Source organism: Callithrix jacchus, chromosome 18 (assembly GCF_049354715.1).
Source record: "Callithrix jacchus isolate 240 chromosome 18, calJac240_pri, whole genome shotgun sequence".
NCBI lineage: Eukaryota > Metazoa > Chordata > Mammalia > Primates > Cebidae > Callithrix > Callithrix jacchus.
The window spans coordinates 44812108-44826674 of NC_133519.1; the positions used below are offsets into that span (position 1 = coordinate 44812108).

The window sequence follows — 14567 nt, forward strand, 5'->3', positions numbered from 1 at the left end:
AATAAATAAATAAAATAAAATAAAAAATATATATAATATAATATATTGCCAAACAATGTATAAACTTACTGTGCAGGTGATAAATTTCTTGCTCATGAAAAGAAGAACCTCAAGTCATATTTCTGCCTTTGATTTTCTCTTAGCGATGTCTTCTAGAGCTAACCAATTCTGTGCCAATTAGGTGTTTTGAGCATTAAGATAATTTCTGCACATAGCCAACCCATGACTGAGAATTTTGAAAGCACGGTTAGATAGTATTGTTAGACTATAAAGAGATAATGCTGATTATTTTTTTAAAACCGTTGGTGAATAATAGCAAAATGCCTATGCTTCATAGTTAATATTAGAATGAAACTCCCCAGGAAGTGAAACTGAAAATAAGTATCTTACCAAAAAATCTCATGATTTATTAATGACATTAATGTAGCCATTAAAAAAAATTTCTGAGAAAGTGCCTGTTCCCAATTTTGATGATTATCTCTAAGTTTATAATAATGTATCATAGTCTTTGTCATACTAATGGTTTTTAGTTTTTAAAATTAGGCAAAGTTAGGTTGAATAGAGAAAACAATATTTGTATGCAGAATCTACATCAGCTTTACTTTGTAATTGTTTCTTTGGTTCATGTCTTATATCAGTAGAGTTTTAAACAGACCAGGTAATTATTAAATTGACTTGGTATAAAGTGGTTATTTTCTTCAATGCCAATCATTGTTACATATATCAATATACTGATCCAGAATGAATAAAAAACTTTTTTCTTAATGAATAAAAAAATTATAATTTTGAAAAGAAAAAAGTCTTGGTTTTTACTATGGAAACTATTATGGATGAAGAAATACACTCAGAGTAATCCAAGACCTGAAGGCAAAGCTTAAACTTCATGACTAAATTGATGGATTGAGCTTAGATTTGACATCTCAATTAAAATAATGACATCTCTCCCTGTCAACTACCAGCCACCAGCTTCCTGAGTCATTAGTTTCCCTTGGAGAACACTGGTTGCGAATTCAGTAATATAATTTCCTCTGGCACTATCCCTGAGATAAAATCAAACATCTTCTATCCAAGTTGAGACCTGGTTCAGTCTGGACTAGTTGGAAATTACTTGTGATTGTGGCCCCAGGAAACATGGTAAATGATTCTCAAAAGACTATTTGGATAATCACTGATTGAAACTGAACATCTTTCTCCAAGAGTATGTGCTTACTTTATTATAGATGCTTTCTTATTAATCCTTAAAGCTCTTAGAAAGAGATAGGCACAGACACAGGACAGTAAGCCTGAATTATAGTAAAAGGTCACCATTTACGATCTTTTTTTTTTTTGAGACTGAGTTCTGCTCTGTGGCCCGGGCTGAAGTACAGTGGCTCCATCTCAGCTCACTGCAACCTCCGCCCCCCTGGGTTCAAGTGATTCTCCTACCTCAGCCTCCTGAGTAGCTGGGATTACAGGCATGTGCCACCACGCTCAGCTAATTTTTGTATTTTTAGCAGAGACTCAATTTCACCATGTTTGTCAGAGTGGTCTCTAACTCCTGACCTCGTGGTCCACCCACTTGTAATCCCGTCACTTTGGGTGATGAGCCACCATGCCCGGTGAGCCACCATGCCCGGCTGTCACCATTTACTATCTATGAGTTACTGGGAAATTACTGAGCCTCTCAGAATCTCATTTTACTCATTTATAAATATAAATAATAACACCTATTCTATAGGATTGCTGGGAATATTAAACGACAGTTGGTGTCTAGTAGAATGTATGACATATGGCTTACATTCAATGAGTAATGAAAACAATCTTTCTATACGTTTTATTAAGAAATATTTGATATATGAATATATTTGCAACAACTTCAAATGGCAAATATTAATTAGTGGATTAAAATATTGCTCAATTTTTATGATACAAGGAAGTTTCTAGGTATTTGAAAACCCATGTAATTTTAGAAGCTCTTAGATATGGAATAAGAGCATAGATGATTTTGGGAGGGGAGCATCATTATGTATAATAATTATTATTGAGATGGTTTCTTTAGTGGAGAAAGCTAATTTTTAAGTTAGATTTTCAAGAGCATTTTCTCATTGTATTTCAAGCTCAGTTAAAATCTGTGTAGATTTATTTTTTACATGTGGATGTCCAGTTGTTCCAGCACAGTTTGTTGAAAAGACTATCTTTGCTTCATTGTGTTGTCTTTTCTCCTTTGTAAAAGATCAGTTGACTTTATTTATGTTCTCCTCTATTCTGTTCCGTTGACCTGATTTATTTATTTATTTATTGCCAGTACCGCACTGTTTTGGTTACTGTAGCTTTTATAGTAAGTCTTGAAGTTGCATAGCATCCGTCCTCTAACTTTTTTCTTCTCTTTCAATTTTGTGTTCACCATTTTGGGGTCTTTTGCCTCTTCATATGAATTTTAGAATCAGTTTCTCATTTTCACAGAATAGTTTGTGATTTTTATTGGGACTTTGTTGAATCTATAGATCACTTTGGAAAGAACTGACATCTTTACATTATTGAGTCTTCCCATCCATGAATATGGAATATCTCTCCATTTATTTAGTTTTTCTTTGATTTATTACATCTGAGTTTTGTATTCTTCATATAGATCTTTTAAATACTATGTTAGATTTATAACTATTTTATTTTGGGGAGTGCTAATAGAAGTATTTTTAATTAAGTGTGCTTTTAATTTCAAAGTCTCTTTGTTCATTTCTGGTATGTAGAAAAGCAATTTAACTTTTGTATATTGATCTTATCTCCTACAACCTTGTTATATTCACATATTAGTTCTAAGAAGTTTTTTAAAAAATTAATTATATTGGATTTTCTAAATAGACATTCATGTTATCTGTGAACAAAGTTTTATTTCTTCATTCTCAATCTATATACATTTTATTTCCTTTTCTTATCTTATTGCCTTAAGTAGGGCTTCCAGTACAATGTTGAAAAGGGTTGATGGCAGGGAACCTCCTTGCCTTGTTCCTGATCTTTTCCAGGAGGCTTCTATTTTGTCATCATTAAGTACGGCATTAATTATAGTTTATTTGAAGATGTCTTATCAAGTTGATGAAGCTCCCTTCTATTTTGGGCTTGCTAAAAGATTTTTAAAATTAGGAATGGGTGTTGAATTTTGTCAAATGCTTTTTATTAATCTGTTGATATGATCATGTAGTTTTTCTTGTTTAGCTGGTTGATATGATGGATTAAATTAATAGACTTTTGAATGCTGAACCTTGCATATCTGAAATAAACCCCACTTGGTCATGGTGTATAATTCTTTTCTTTCTTTCCTTTTTTTTGAGACAGAGTCCCGCTCTGTCATCCAGGCTGGAGTGCAGTGGGGCTATCTCTATCACTGCAAACTCTGCCTCCCAGGTTCAAGTGATTCTCTTGCTTCAGTCTCTGAAGTAGCTGGGATTACAGGCACACACCACCACGGCTGGCTAACTTTTTCGTATTTTTAGTAGAGACGGGGTTTCCCCATCTTAGCCAGGCTGGTCTCAAACTCCTGATCTCAGATGATGAGCCCGCCTTGGGCTGCCAAAGTGTTGGGATTACAGGCATGAGTCACTGTGCCCGGCCCGGTGTATAATTCTTTTTATATGTTGTTAGACTTGGTTTGCTAATATTTTGTTGAGAACTTTTGCATGTATGTTCTTGAGAAATATCGGTCTGTAGTTTTCTTTTCTTGTGATGTTTTATTTCTAGTTTTGGAATTAGGGTAATGTGATGTTTTATTTCTAGTTTTACTCCAAGAAAGAAGTAAGAAGTATTCCCTCTGCTTTTATCCTCTGGAAGAGTTGTAGAAAATTGATACAGTTTGATGTTAAATGTTTGGTAGAATTTAATGGTGAACCCATGTGAACATGATGCTTTCTGTTTTGTAAGGTTATTAATTATTGATTCAATTTTTTAATAGATATGGGCCTATTTAGATTGTCTATTTCTTATGTAAATTTTGATATTCTGTCATTTTAAAAAATTGGTTCATTTCATCTAGATTATCAAATTTGTGAGCATAGAGCTGTTGTAGTATTTCTAGTTGTCCTTTTAGTGTCCATGCGATCTGTAATAATGTCCTTTATCATTTCTGGTATTAGTAGTTTTATTATTTCTCTCTTTTTTTTCTTAGTTAGCATTTATTTTACTGATTTTTTCCAAAGAACCAAATTTTGGTTTCATTGATTTTTCTCTATTTATTTCCTGTTTCAAATTTTATTGATTTCTCTTCTAATTTTTACTATTTTTCTATTGCTGACCTTGGATTTAATTTGCTCTTCTTTTTCTAGTACTGAGGTAGTAGCTTAGATTATTGAATTTATTCTTTCTTCTTTTTTAATGTAGCATTCAGTGCTATAAATTTCCCTAAGTACTGCTTTCAATGCATCAAATTTTGACAGCTTGTATTGTCAATTTCATTTAGTTCCAAATATTTTTATGATTGATCTTTTCATTTATGTACAATAAAAGTGGCTACTCAGAACTCTTTGATGTTGAAGGTATTTCTTGTTTAAAATAGAATTGAATAAGCCTCATTTTGAAAGACCTTTATGCTTTTCTGCCTTTTTAGCAAGGTGTGCTTATTATCCGTGTCTTCACCTCTTTCATGCTGGGTTATAAACTGGAATGTTAATTATACTATTGATGGAGTGATTTCCACAGGAGCTATTGAGTGCTTTCTAGTTTTTGTCCCTCTGTTCTACTACTGCTGGTCCTTATGAATCTGTCTACACTTTAGACAATGTTTTTTTGCCTCCTTGCATTTAGACTGTCACTACTCACTTTTCAGTATTGTCAGTACCTGAGCCTCTTTTTAATTAATTATGAACTTTTTAACCAGTTAAACAAGCCTACTAAACTTAAGGGAAGTTACCTCTCCTAAGATTAAAACAAGACATGCTTCCGTTTTAGATAAAGACTTTGTAAACTTTTCAGCTGCTCCAAGAATTATGTGAGTTCCCGCTTCCTCATTCTGCTTTAGTGAGGATTGTTTGATTACTGTTTTCCACTTAGGTAAAGTGTCTAATGAAGTTCTCTACCTGTTAATATTTCTTATGTTTATGTAAGCTATTAGGCAGATAGCAAATTTTAATATTCTTGCATGTGATTTCTAACAGATGAGTTAAAATGAGTGCAGTTAGTTTGCTGGTTATGGCGGGTCATAGGGTTTTGAAAGCTGTCCTGGAAATGTCATGCAGAAAAAGTCTTTTGAGTGATTGCTTCAGTGAACAGCACGACAACAACAAACACACCTCAAACATCGCGTTCTGAGTTCACCTTTATAAGCCGGGGCTTCCTAGTCAAGGAGGACAAAGCCTGATTGTGCTCCTAGAATGCCTGCAGTCCTGCTTTACATTTTTCACCAAGTGCTTGGTAAACCGGACTGCAAAGAAGTGCTCATAGTCAAGCTGTAGCGACATTTCAAGGCACAATCTAAACTTCTCAAAGATTCCGTGATGGGACAGTAGAGTCAAAAAAGGAGCAGCCTTAGGATCGAAGAATGTTTCTGGTATGCATGCTACTTGTTTTTAAGTAGAATATTTTTAATTAGTCTCAAGGGAAAAATGAGGTTCTCTACCGGAAGCTTATTTTAAATTTACTGTCATTTTATCTCCAGGTGGAGCACCAGTATTCCCACAAGCTTACGGTAGTGGTGTTACGTGCGACCAAAGTGACAAAGGGGGCCTTTGGTGACATGCGTAAGTTCCCTTATTTGCTTTGCTGTTGAACATGTGTAACTATGGTTCACTCTTTAATTGCTTGAATTCCTTGACAAATCAGAGGTTCTGCCTTCTTCAAATGCGGTTATGTTTGCCTAGATCTTTGAATGATAACATTTTGAATAGTTCTCTGATGCTATCTGTCAGAATAACGTTGTGCCTAGGTCTTCAATTAGCCGAGATCACTTGGAGTCAGACCAAATGATTTTCTTGTGACATACACATCTTGGGAATTCAAATAACATTTTAAAAATTCTGCTTCTAAAAGAGTACTGAGTAAAGACTTTAAACAAGCTGCCTCTGTGAGGTATTATGCATTTAGAATTATTAAAATGTAATTTTTTCTAGTTCTTATGGCTTTGAGTGTATTTATTTTGTATGGAATAGCCATAGAAATTATTATGGGACAGGCTGAAATGGTGCCAACCACAGCCTGCTGAATAATGCTGAATTAACTTGTCGACAGTATCTTTCTCCATGGTATTAAAAAAGGCTGTTTTCCTTGTGGAATCTTATTATTTAAATGGTTGGAATTCATGCAGGTGGGAATAACAAGAATAATGGATACTAATAAATATTATGCCGATGGATTTGATAGCATCTTAGATTTAATAACGCCTTAGATTTATTAAGGTCTTAGATTGTTGATATAGGAATGGATTATTTAAATCTCAAAACCAGTCTTTTTGGAAAAAGAACTGAGATTGCAGCATATCAACCAGGAAATAAGGTAGGCTTCCCAGACCAAATGACATTTAAACTGGTACCTACAGGAAAAGTATCTTGGTGACGAGAGCAAGAAGTCCCAGGCAGAGAAAACAGCATGGTCCAAGGCAAAAAAGGCCAGAATGCTTGTGAGGATCTAGAACAGACCCAGCATTACTAGAGAATAGATAACAGAGGTGGAGGTGGAGGGGCAGATGAGACTAGGATGGTAAGTCCTAATAAGACTCAGATTTTAGCATAAATGCAATGGGAACAATTTGATGGCAGTTAAGTAGTCAGTCACATGACTGAAATTTAATTTTTCTAAATGTTCTGATTATAGTATATTAAATATATTGGAGAGGAATGTGGAGAATAACTTTACCTTGTTTCTTTTTTGTTTTCAAAGAATAGGAGGGACTTCACCTTGTTAAATGGCAGTGAAAATGCCAATAGAGAGGGAGGAGTTAGATACTAAGGAAAGAGAGAATGTGAGCTCAAGGCTCATACCCTCAGTGAATAAGGAGAGTTCAGGAAGTTGGTAAATGCCGGAGCAAGGAGAGGATTGTTAGGTAGAAGCTAATGGCAAGAGTTTTGGCTGAGCTGTGGTTTTCATGACGGGTGAGGAAAGCAATGGCAATTTCTTCAAAGTAGCCTCAACCAGAGGTTTACATTATAAATTTTATCTCAGACTTCAGTTTAACTCATTATCATCCATTTATTAATATTTTTCTGAAGTTATTCTTATTTTGCTTTTTACAATTCTTTTCATATTCGCCATTTTAAATGAGAATTTATTGAAAGAAAGGCCCCTGTGAAAGAGAAGTCTCATTAGAAGCTGTATTTAGAGACTATTACCCACCATACTCTTAAGGCATGAGTTTTACAACCGAAGAGAGGTCACACTGTGAATTGGAAAAGCCATTCTTTTTTTTTTGAGATGGAGTTTCACTCTTGTTACCCACGCTGGTGCGATCTCGGCTCGCTGCAACCTCCACCTCCTGGGTTCAGGCAATTCTCCTGCCTCAGCCTCCTGAGTAGCTGGGACTACAGGCACATGCCACCATGCCCAGCTAATTTTTTGTATTTTTAGTAGAGACGTGGTTTCACCATGTTGACCAGGATGTTCTCAATCCCTTGACCTCGTGATCCACCCGCCTCGGCCTCCCAAAGTGCTGGGATTACAGGCTTGAACCACCCTGAGCCCAGCCTGGAGAAGCCATTCTTAATTCATCTAAATTCTATGTCAGTAACTCAGGCATGCAAAAGACAGAGCTAATTTGACTTTTAAAAATAGAGTTATTATCTCTTAGATAAAGCAGCAGCAGCCTTTTTTTTTTAATCAATGCAGAGTTCTGTTGTGTAGAGACAATGGCTGTTTTTGTGCTTGAGATAAGTCCAACAGCAGTTCAGACTCTGTACTCCAAGAGTCTATTTCAACTGATGTGGATTTGATTTTCCAGCAACTTCTCACAGAAGGCCCAGGCACTTTGGCAATGATTATTTATTATAATTAGAATAGGGAAAAATGTAATGCTGAAAGTTTTCTTTTAAATCTCTTTGAATTGATATTGATAATATTACTAAAAGAATGAACGTAAGATATTAATTCATCTCCTGGGACAGGGAACGTTTAGATTTTGGATCCCTACAATGTACATAACACAGACGAGACTCTTAGTTTTAGAAGCTTCCTTCTTAAACTGAAGGACCCGTGGAAGGAATGGCCACTGGAGATTCATTGCTGTGTGAGAAAGGACAGCGTTATGGCATTCTGTTAGAATTATTATTCAGCATTTGTAATAGGATTTTTTTGAATTATTACATATTTATTTAGTGGGGAGGGAGTTTTTGCCAACCCTTTGTATCACCTTAATGAGTTTACACAAGTCAGGAAGAGACAGAAAGAAAAAGAAGGAGGTTTAGAGACATGCACATTTAATGATAAACTTACTAGGGAAAAGTGAACAGATGATAATACAGTGCCAACCACTTTATTTTTGAGAAGCTGTAGGAGATTCTAGTGGGAAAAGACATAGATATTAGCGTTTACTTTTCTGAGAGGAATTTTGATGATACTGCTTGGAGAGCTTAATCTATACAAATTACCAAGTAGCTGAATTTGGGGTGTTTGTATATAGCCGTTCTTTAAACATAGACAAGAATAGAACTATAAGAACTATTTTTAAAAGTCCTCAGATCTGCAAAGACCAGGGTCACGGAACACTACATCCTCTTCTGTTGTTCACAGTGTCTGCATTTATTTAAGAGGTGGAGTTCCATAAACTTTACATCTTGGTAACGAAGAGTGACAGATTACTACTGGAGTTTTCTGCCTTGCGTGTGTGTGTGAGGGCCTTCTCAAGGGTCCAAGGCAAATCAAAAATCAAATAGTCAATTCTTGGTAAAATAGTCAGATCTCCTTTTAAAAAAGATAATGCTAAGGTTATATCTGTTTTGTATTTTGTGCTTTGATAAATCATGCTACCTTAACTAGCTACATTTAGAAATATGTTCCTGCATTGTTAAAACATCAGAATAAAATCAGCAACACCCAGTGAACTGTCTTTTGAAGGGTCAGAGATGACATTTTAATTTATAGCATCTCATTCATGCCTTGTTTTCACTTGAGGGCAATGGCAAGCTAAGAATAAGACAGCTGCCAGTTCCTTCCCAGACATGGTTGCTAATCTCAGTATTACTCAAATGTAGCATGTACACCCAGTTCTCTAGTGCTGACTCCTGCATTCTTATGTTTGCAGTTCATAGGAAGAGGCCGTCTGAAGTTCACTTTTACACCTGACTCAAAATCACTGCTCTATTCTTATCTTTGAATTATGTGTCTTGCATTAATTAGGCAATATTAATGTAACTCTTACTTTTAAACTTACAGGAAGCTGTCGTAGACATGATATGTAACAAGTTACATGTCAGCATCATGTTAGATGCTAAATGTTGGGTGCATGTATGTTAAGCTCTAACCGACAGGAAGTTGAAGGTGGCATATATAACAAGCTACATGTCAGCATCATGTTGGGTGCTAAATTTTGAGTGAATGTGTGTTAAACTCTATATTCTCTATTGTGCCTTCCTTCTTTTAACAGAAGATACGTTTGCAGAGTGGGTGCAGTGAGAGTGGTATTTCACTTGGCCACAGAATTTTCTTTGTGCCTGTAAGAAACAGAACACACAGCTCTGGCCACAAAGCTCATTTTATAAGCAAATGAAATCGCTGACACAAATGCAATAGCTACCTCACTGAATTTCTGCTTCTTTTAGAAAGCGTTGGGGAAAACACAGATCCTGTGTGATAATGGAGGCTAGCCTCGGAATTCAGAACTGTTAGAGCCATGTTTCACTCCCTGCGATGAGATCAGATAAGAAATGCCATAGTGCCTTTTAAATGATAAAATACCACAGAATGTTTTAGAACTACCCTAATTATGGATGTATATACTGAGGATTCTTTCCCTGTCGGGTCCCTTTATTAGACACACAACTCTTTTTCTTCACAGAATAAGCATCATAAACATTAGAGCTTCTAAGAACGGTTACAGGATTGCAGGTGGATCTAACTTTACTTAAGTATTCAGGTGACAACAGTATTTAATGTCCACATTTAAACGCTAATAAAAATACACATGCTTGGGAAAATTATGAACTCATGGTATTTGAGCCAATTTTATAAGATCGTATTGATTAATATCGTAATGTACTCCTTTAAGATTTTCTCAATAGTCTCAAGCTCTTACTATTAAAAAAGTCTGTACCTGTAGGTAAATGATACTCTATTTCTGATAACCTCCTGGCAAGATCTGGATCAAGTTTCTAATTTTTAAAGGGTTGTGACATTTGCAGTTCTAAGGCTGGACCTAATCTTCCCCAAACAGTGTTGCTTAAATTTTAATGTCCATATGAGTCACTGAGGGTTCTTATTCAAAAGGCAGATTTTGATTCTGTAGGTTTGGGGAGTAGATTCCAAATTTCTAACATACAACTGATGCAGACATTGCAGACCACATTTTGAAAGACAAGCTCTAGGCAATTTCTTCTATTTTATGTTTGCTTACGCCGAGATCTATAGACTTCTCAGCAGAACAGACTTTAAAATCCGTGATAGAACAAAGTTTCTACGACTTTTGTTTTTGGCTGATTTGACTTTTTTAAATGGAATAATCACAAATACCTTAATACTGTTTATTTTTGAAATTCTTATAAAAGGATGCTTAATTACATGACTGGTTACATTATCAATGAGAATGACAGAAATAAACAATACCACCATTGCATTAGTAAATTCTGAAATTATTTTATGCTAAAATCATGAAAATACCAGAGTACAAGCCATGAGAATGGGAGAACATATATTTTTATTGTTTCAAAAGTCACAGTGCTCACTTCAAGTTAAATGATTAATGCGTGAAATGTACTATGCACATACACATTAACAAATATAGTCTTTGCCTCATACATATAGATACCTTCCATAAGTAGTTTAATATGTAATTCTCTCTGAGCTCAATTGGTGATTGTGTGATATTTGATTGTATGATATTATGATCTATGAACCCAGGCAGCACCACTCTAGGTACCCTGCTTCCCCCCGCCCCCCCCCCGAGATGGAGTCTCTCTCTATCCCCAGGCTGGAGTGCAGTGGCACAATTTCAGCTCACTACAACCTCCACCTCCTGGGTTAAAGCAATTCTCCTGCCTCAGCATCCCGAGTAGCTGGGATTACAGGCACACACCACATGCCCAGCTAATTTTTGTATTTTCAGTAGAGACGGGGTTTCACCATGTTGGCCAGGATGATCTCGATCTGACCTTGTGATCTGCCTGCCTCGGCCTCCCAAAGTGCTGGGATTACAGGCGTGAGCCACCGTGCCCAGCGGTACCCTGCTTTTAACCACTACAACATGGTACAATAGTGTTTTATTCTCGCCTGCAAAGAGCTTTGGTTTCAATGTGGCACACTTGTGGTATAATACGTTTCACTGTATGAAGTTTAGGTAAATCTTTGCTGTTAATGAAAACGTGGCTGTTCTCCCAAAGGGAAGTTTACATTTTCACCTTTCACATATTTTCAGAGAATGTAAACACAAAACCAGGGTGATTCCAAACAGAATGAAAAAGGTTTTCAAATGTTTTAGACCACATGCTTTCTTATGGGGACTTAGGAAAACTTGAGTTTGTACTGCCTTGTGGCCTTGAGGAAAGAAGGAACCCATGGTGCCTTTGCTTCTCCTTAGGTGGGGATGTGTTGTCTAGGATGAGTCAGCAACAGTTCTGATGTGGGCCTTGTGATGTGAGGGATGCATGTTGAACATTTATAACACTCATGTAATAACTATGAAAGTTGTTTAACAGTTTATTTCGACAACATGCTCACATAGAAAGTAGCTGTTGTAAATATGTGCAAATGTTGAGTTGTTTTTAAATTGTGCTGTGTTATTCTTTATTCTTTGTGGTCCTGTGGAGAAATTTCTAAATGTGAACACATCACCATATAACGGTGTGGATAGTCTCTATATTCATGCTTAGGGCCATGAACTCTCCCCTTACATGATTTTTCCAAATCACATTAATTTTTGTTTTGAGCCCCATTCCCTAGAGAAGGTGGGGGAACTGTCAGTGATCTCCCTCTCTCCAAGATCCTACAGGAATTCTAGGCATCTATAACTGCCTATAAATTAGGAGTAGGGCTTGCATAATCTTTGCTGTTTGCCATCACTGGCATCAACCCTTCCGTTAAATGTTGTCTTCGTGGATTCTGGCCATCCACTTTTTGGCAGGCGCTGAAATGCCTTTCGGAGCAGTCTTCCCTAGCAATCACGCAGCACACCAGGGTGATCTGTTGTTCTCCGGATGATGGTGTTTAGAGTTCAGACTCCTTGGCCATCCTGTAGTCACCATGCCAGGCACCATGCACAAGAAGCACAGGCTTCTAAAACTTGTAGAAATTAAAGAAAACCCAAATGCATAATATTTTCAGGAAGGGTAACCATCTTTCCTTCAGCCATCTTTTCAAAGCTGCAGCCTCAATCCCCTCACCTGTAGGGCTACCGGCCTAATGCTTTTCAGAGGTCCCACCTCTCAATGCAAAGTGTTAATCATTCCCCGGGAAAAAGGAGCTTAGAACTCACTTTGCCTGTTTGTAAATATTGGGGTAAGAGAGGCAAGGTGTTGGGTATGTAAGGAAACATTTTCTATTTAACCTTTTAAGGGTCTTCTTTAGCAACAAGAGCATGTAGGAATCAGTATGAAAATTAAGTATCTGGTGATTATCTGTTTGGCAATCTGTTTCCCGGTGATCAGAAGCTCCGGGAAAGGAGAGGGCAGACTACTCAGGAGCCCTGTGCCCTTGGGCAGATTACTTCTCCTGTCTCTCCGCTCCTCCATCTTGGGAGATCTGTGAGCACTGAACGAGTGGACGCATGCAAAGTACTTATATGCCTAACAGAGTAAGTGCTCAATACATGTGACCTATTATTATCACAGCTATTTCAAACACAAATATAAAAATACGTCTGTTTCTTCAACATCATCTTTGTGTGAACCAAGAATGTTCTTTTGGGTAGTCTGTGCGCTGGACTAATTTTCAGTTTTTCACCTTAGAGACAAGACATTCCCATCATGAACTCCTGTGTTGAGCAAATTATTGGACCCGTCTTTCTCCGCTTGAGAGAACAAAATGGAGAATGCTATCTCCATTGTGAAGCCTTTTCTGAAAACATGTGGGTGCATCTCACTCCTGTGCTCCTTGGCGGCTGTCTAGACTTCTTTGTAACACTTGCCACATGGGAGTGTAATCACAACTGTTAAGACTAAGGCCTGTGGCTTACTCACACACAAAAAAGGAAGCTTAATTCTGAGTCTGGCATAGTAGTAAGGTCTCAGGGGATATTGGATGAATGAATAGAACATATGCAAGTGTGTGATTATTACTTTATTTTTGATATTGCTTCCTTTTATGCTTTATAAAAAAACAATTTTAAAAAACAATTTTGTACTTCACTTTTTAAAGATTATAAATGACTGTTATTTCTTTCTATCCAACATTAACTAGAATTTTTCTGATGTTCGATGCACAGGAAATTTTACACCTTTGAGTGAATTAATTAATCTTTTTTTCACATTAATTACGGATTTTCAAATCTTATATTTTATAAATGGCATTGCTGTTGGTCTACACTTTGGTTAAAATATAGACCAGCAGCCCTAAAATATATCTCTTCTGATATAAATATTTTCTTAGTATCAGTCTTAAAGTTATGACTGAACATGAGTTTTTCTTTATTAATGGTTTTGGAATGTTTTAGAGTATCCACCCAAGATTTAAAAAAATTCTAAGCATAATGAAATTATTTCCCAATGGTCTTTTCATGGAAGATAATTTTGAGATGAGGAAAGTGTTTCATAATGCATGTCTCTCTCACATATCTTATCTTGTCTTTTCTGTGTAGTGGAGAAATAGAATGTGTTAGTGAGGCACTACCGTTCCTTATCTGTTCAGACTGTCAGGTAGTTTACAAAGTTGTTAAGTAGTTTTATGAATACAGTTAATCCTTTTTGCCTCTATACTTTATTAGGTTTTCTTTTTGTATTTAGGTTTTTAGGTCTGATGAATACAGTGAATAATATTCTACAGTATTTCAATAACGTCAGTTGATCAAAAACCATATGCCACTTCTGTAGAGAAAGTATGTGATTAAAATTGAATGGAATTAAACAGAGGCTAAGTGATTCTTTACCAAGGAAAAGTATGTTCTTAACGTTTTTATGTCTAAGAGAATACCTCTGCTGCTCTAAAAATTTAAACATTTATGGGAAAATGCTTACCATATGTTATTTTAGTACATCTTGATGTGATACAATCTTTCTTAAAAATATAAATTAGGTAATGTAGAGACTGAACGGATGAATTGAACTTAGCTGAGCTGTGGTCTCAGGGTCTTTGTAAATTTTACTGGCTCTTTGGATGCACTTTTCCATTCTCACTCCTCACTTAATATATCAACATACTTTAATGAAATAATTTAGAAAAAATTTCAGACAAAACCATTTTTAGTAGATGTGTAAGAATGATTGAAGTACCAGGCAGGGTGGCTCATGCCTGTAATCCCAGCACTTTGGGAAGCC

At 36.2% G+C, this 14567-nt stretch overlaps 1 protein-coding gene across 3 annotated transcripts in view; it reads left to right on the plus strand.

Moving 5' to 3' along the window:
* The window catches only part of PLA2G4A (phospholipase A2 group IVA), a 160386-nt gene that overhangs the window by 34236 nt on the left and 111583 nt on the right, over nt 1–14567 (plus strand). The window contains exons 1-2 of one of the 3 annotated variants that reach the window (XM_078355133.1): nt 5311–5512; nt 5621–5702. The exons of 1 other annotated variant lie outside the window; for it this stretch is intronic. In XM_078355133.1, coding sequence (XP_078211259.1) covers nt 5504–5512; nt 5621–5702 — 91 coding nt within the window. In that variant the 5' untranslated portion in view covers nt 5311–5503. Of the gene's footprint in view, nt 1–5310; nt 5513–5620; nt 5703–14567 lie in introns of those variants that run through there. One more of the 3 variants, XM_002760284.7, reaches the window with a different exon arrangement.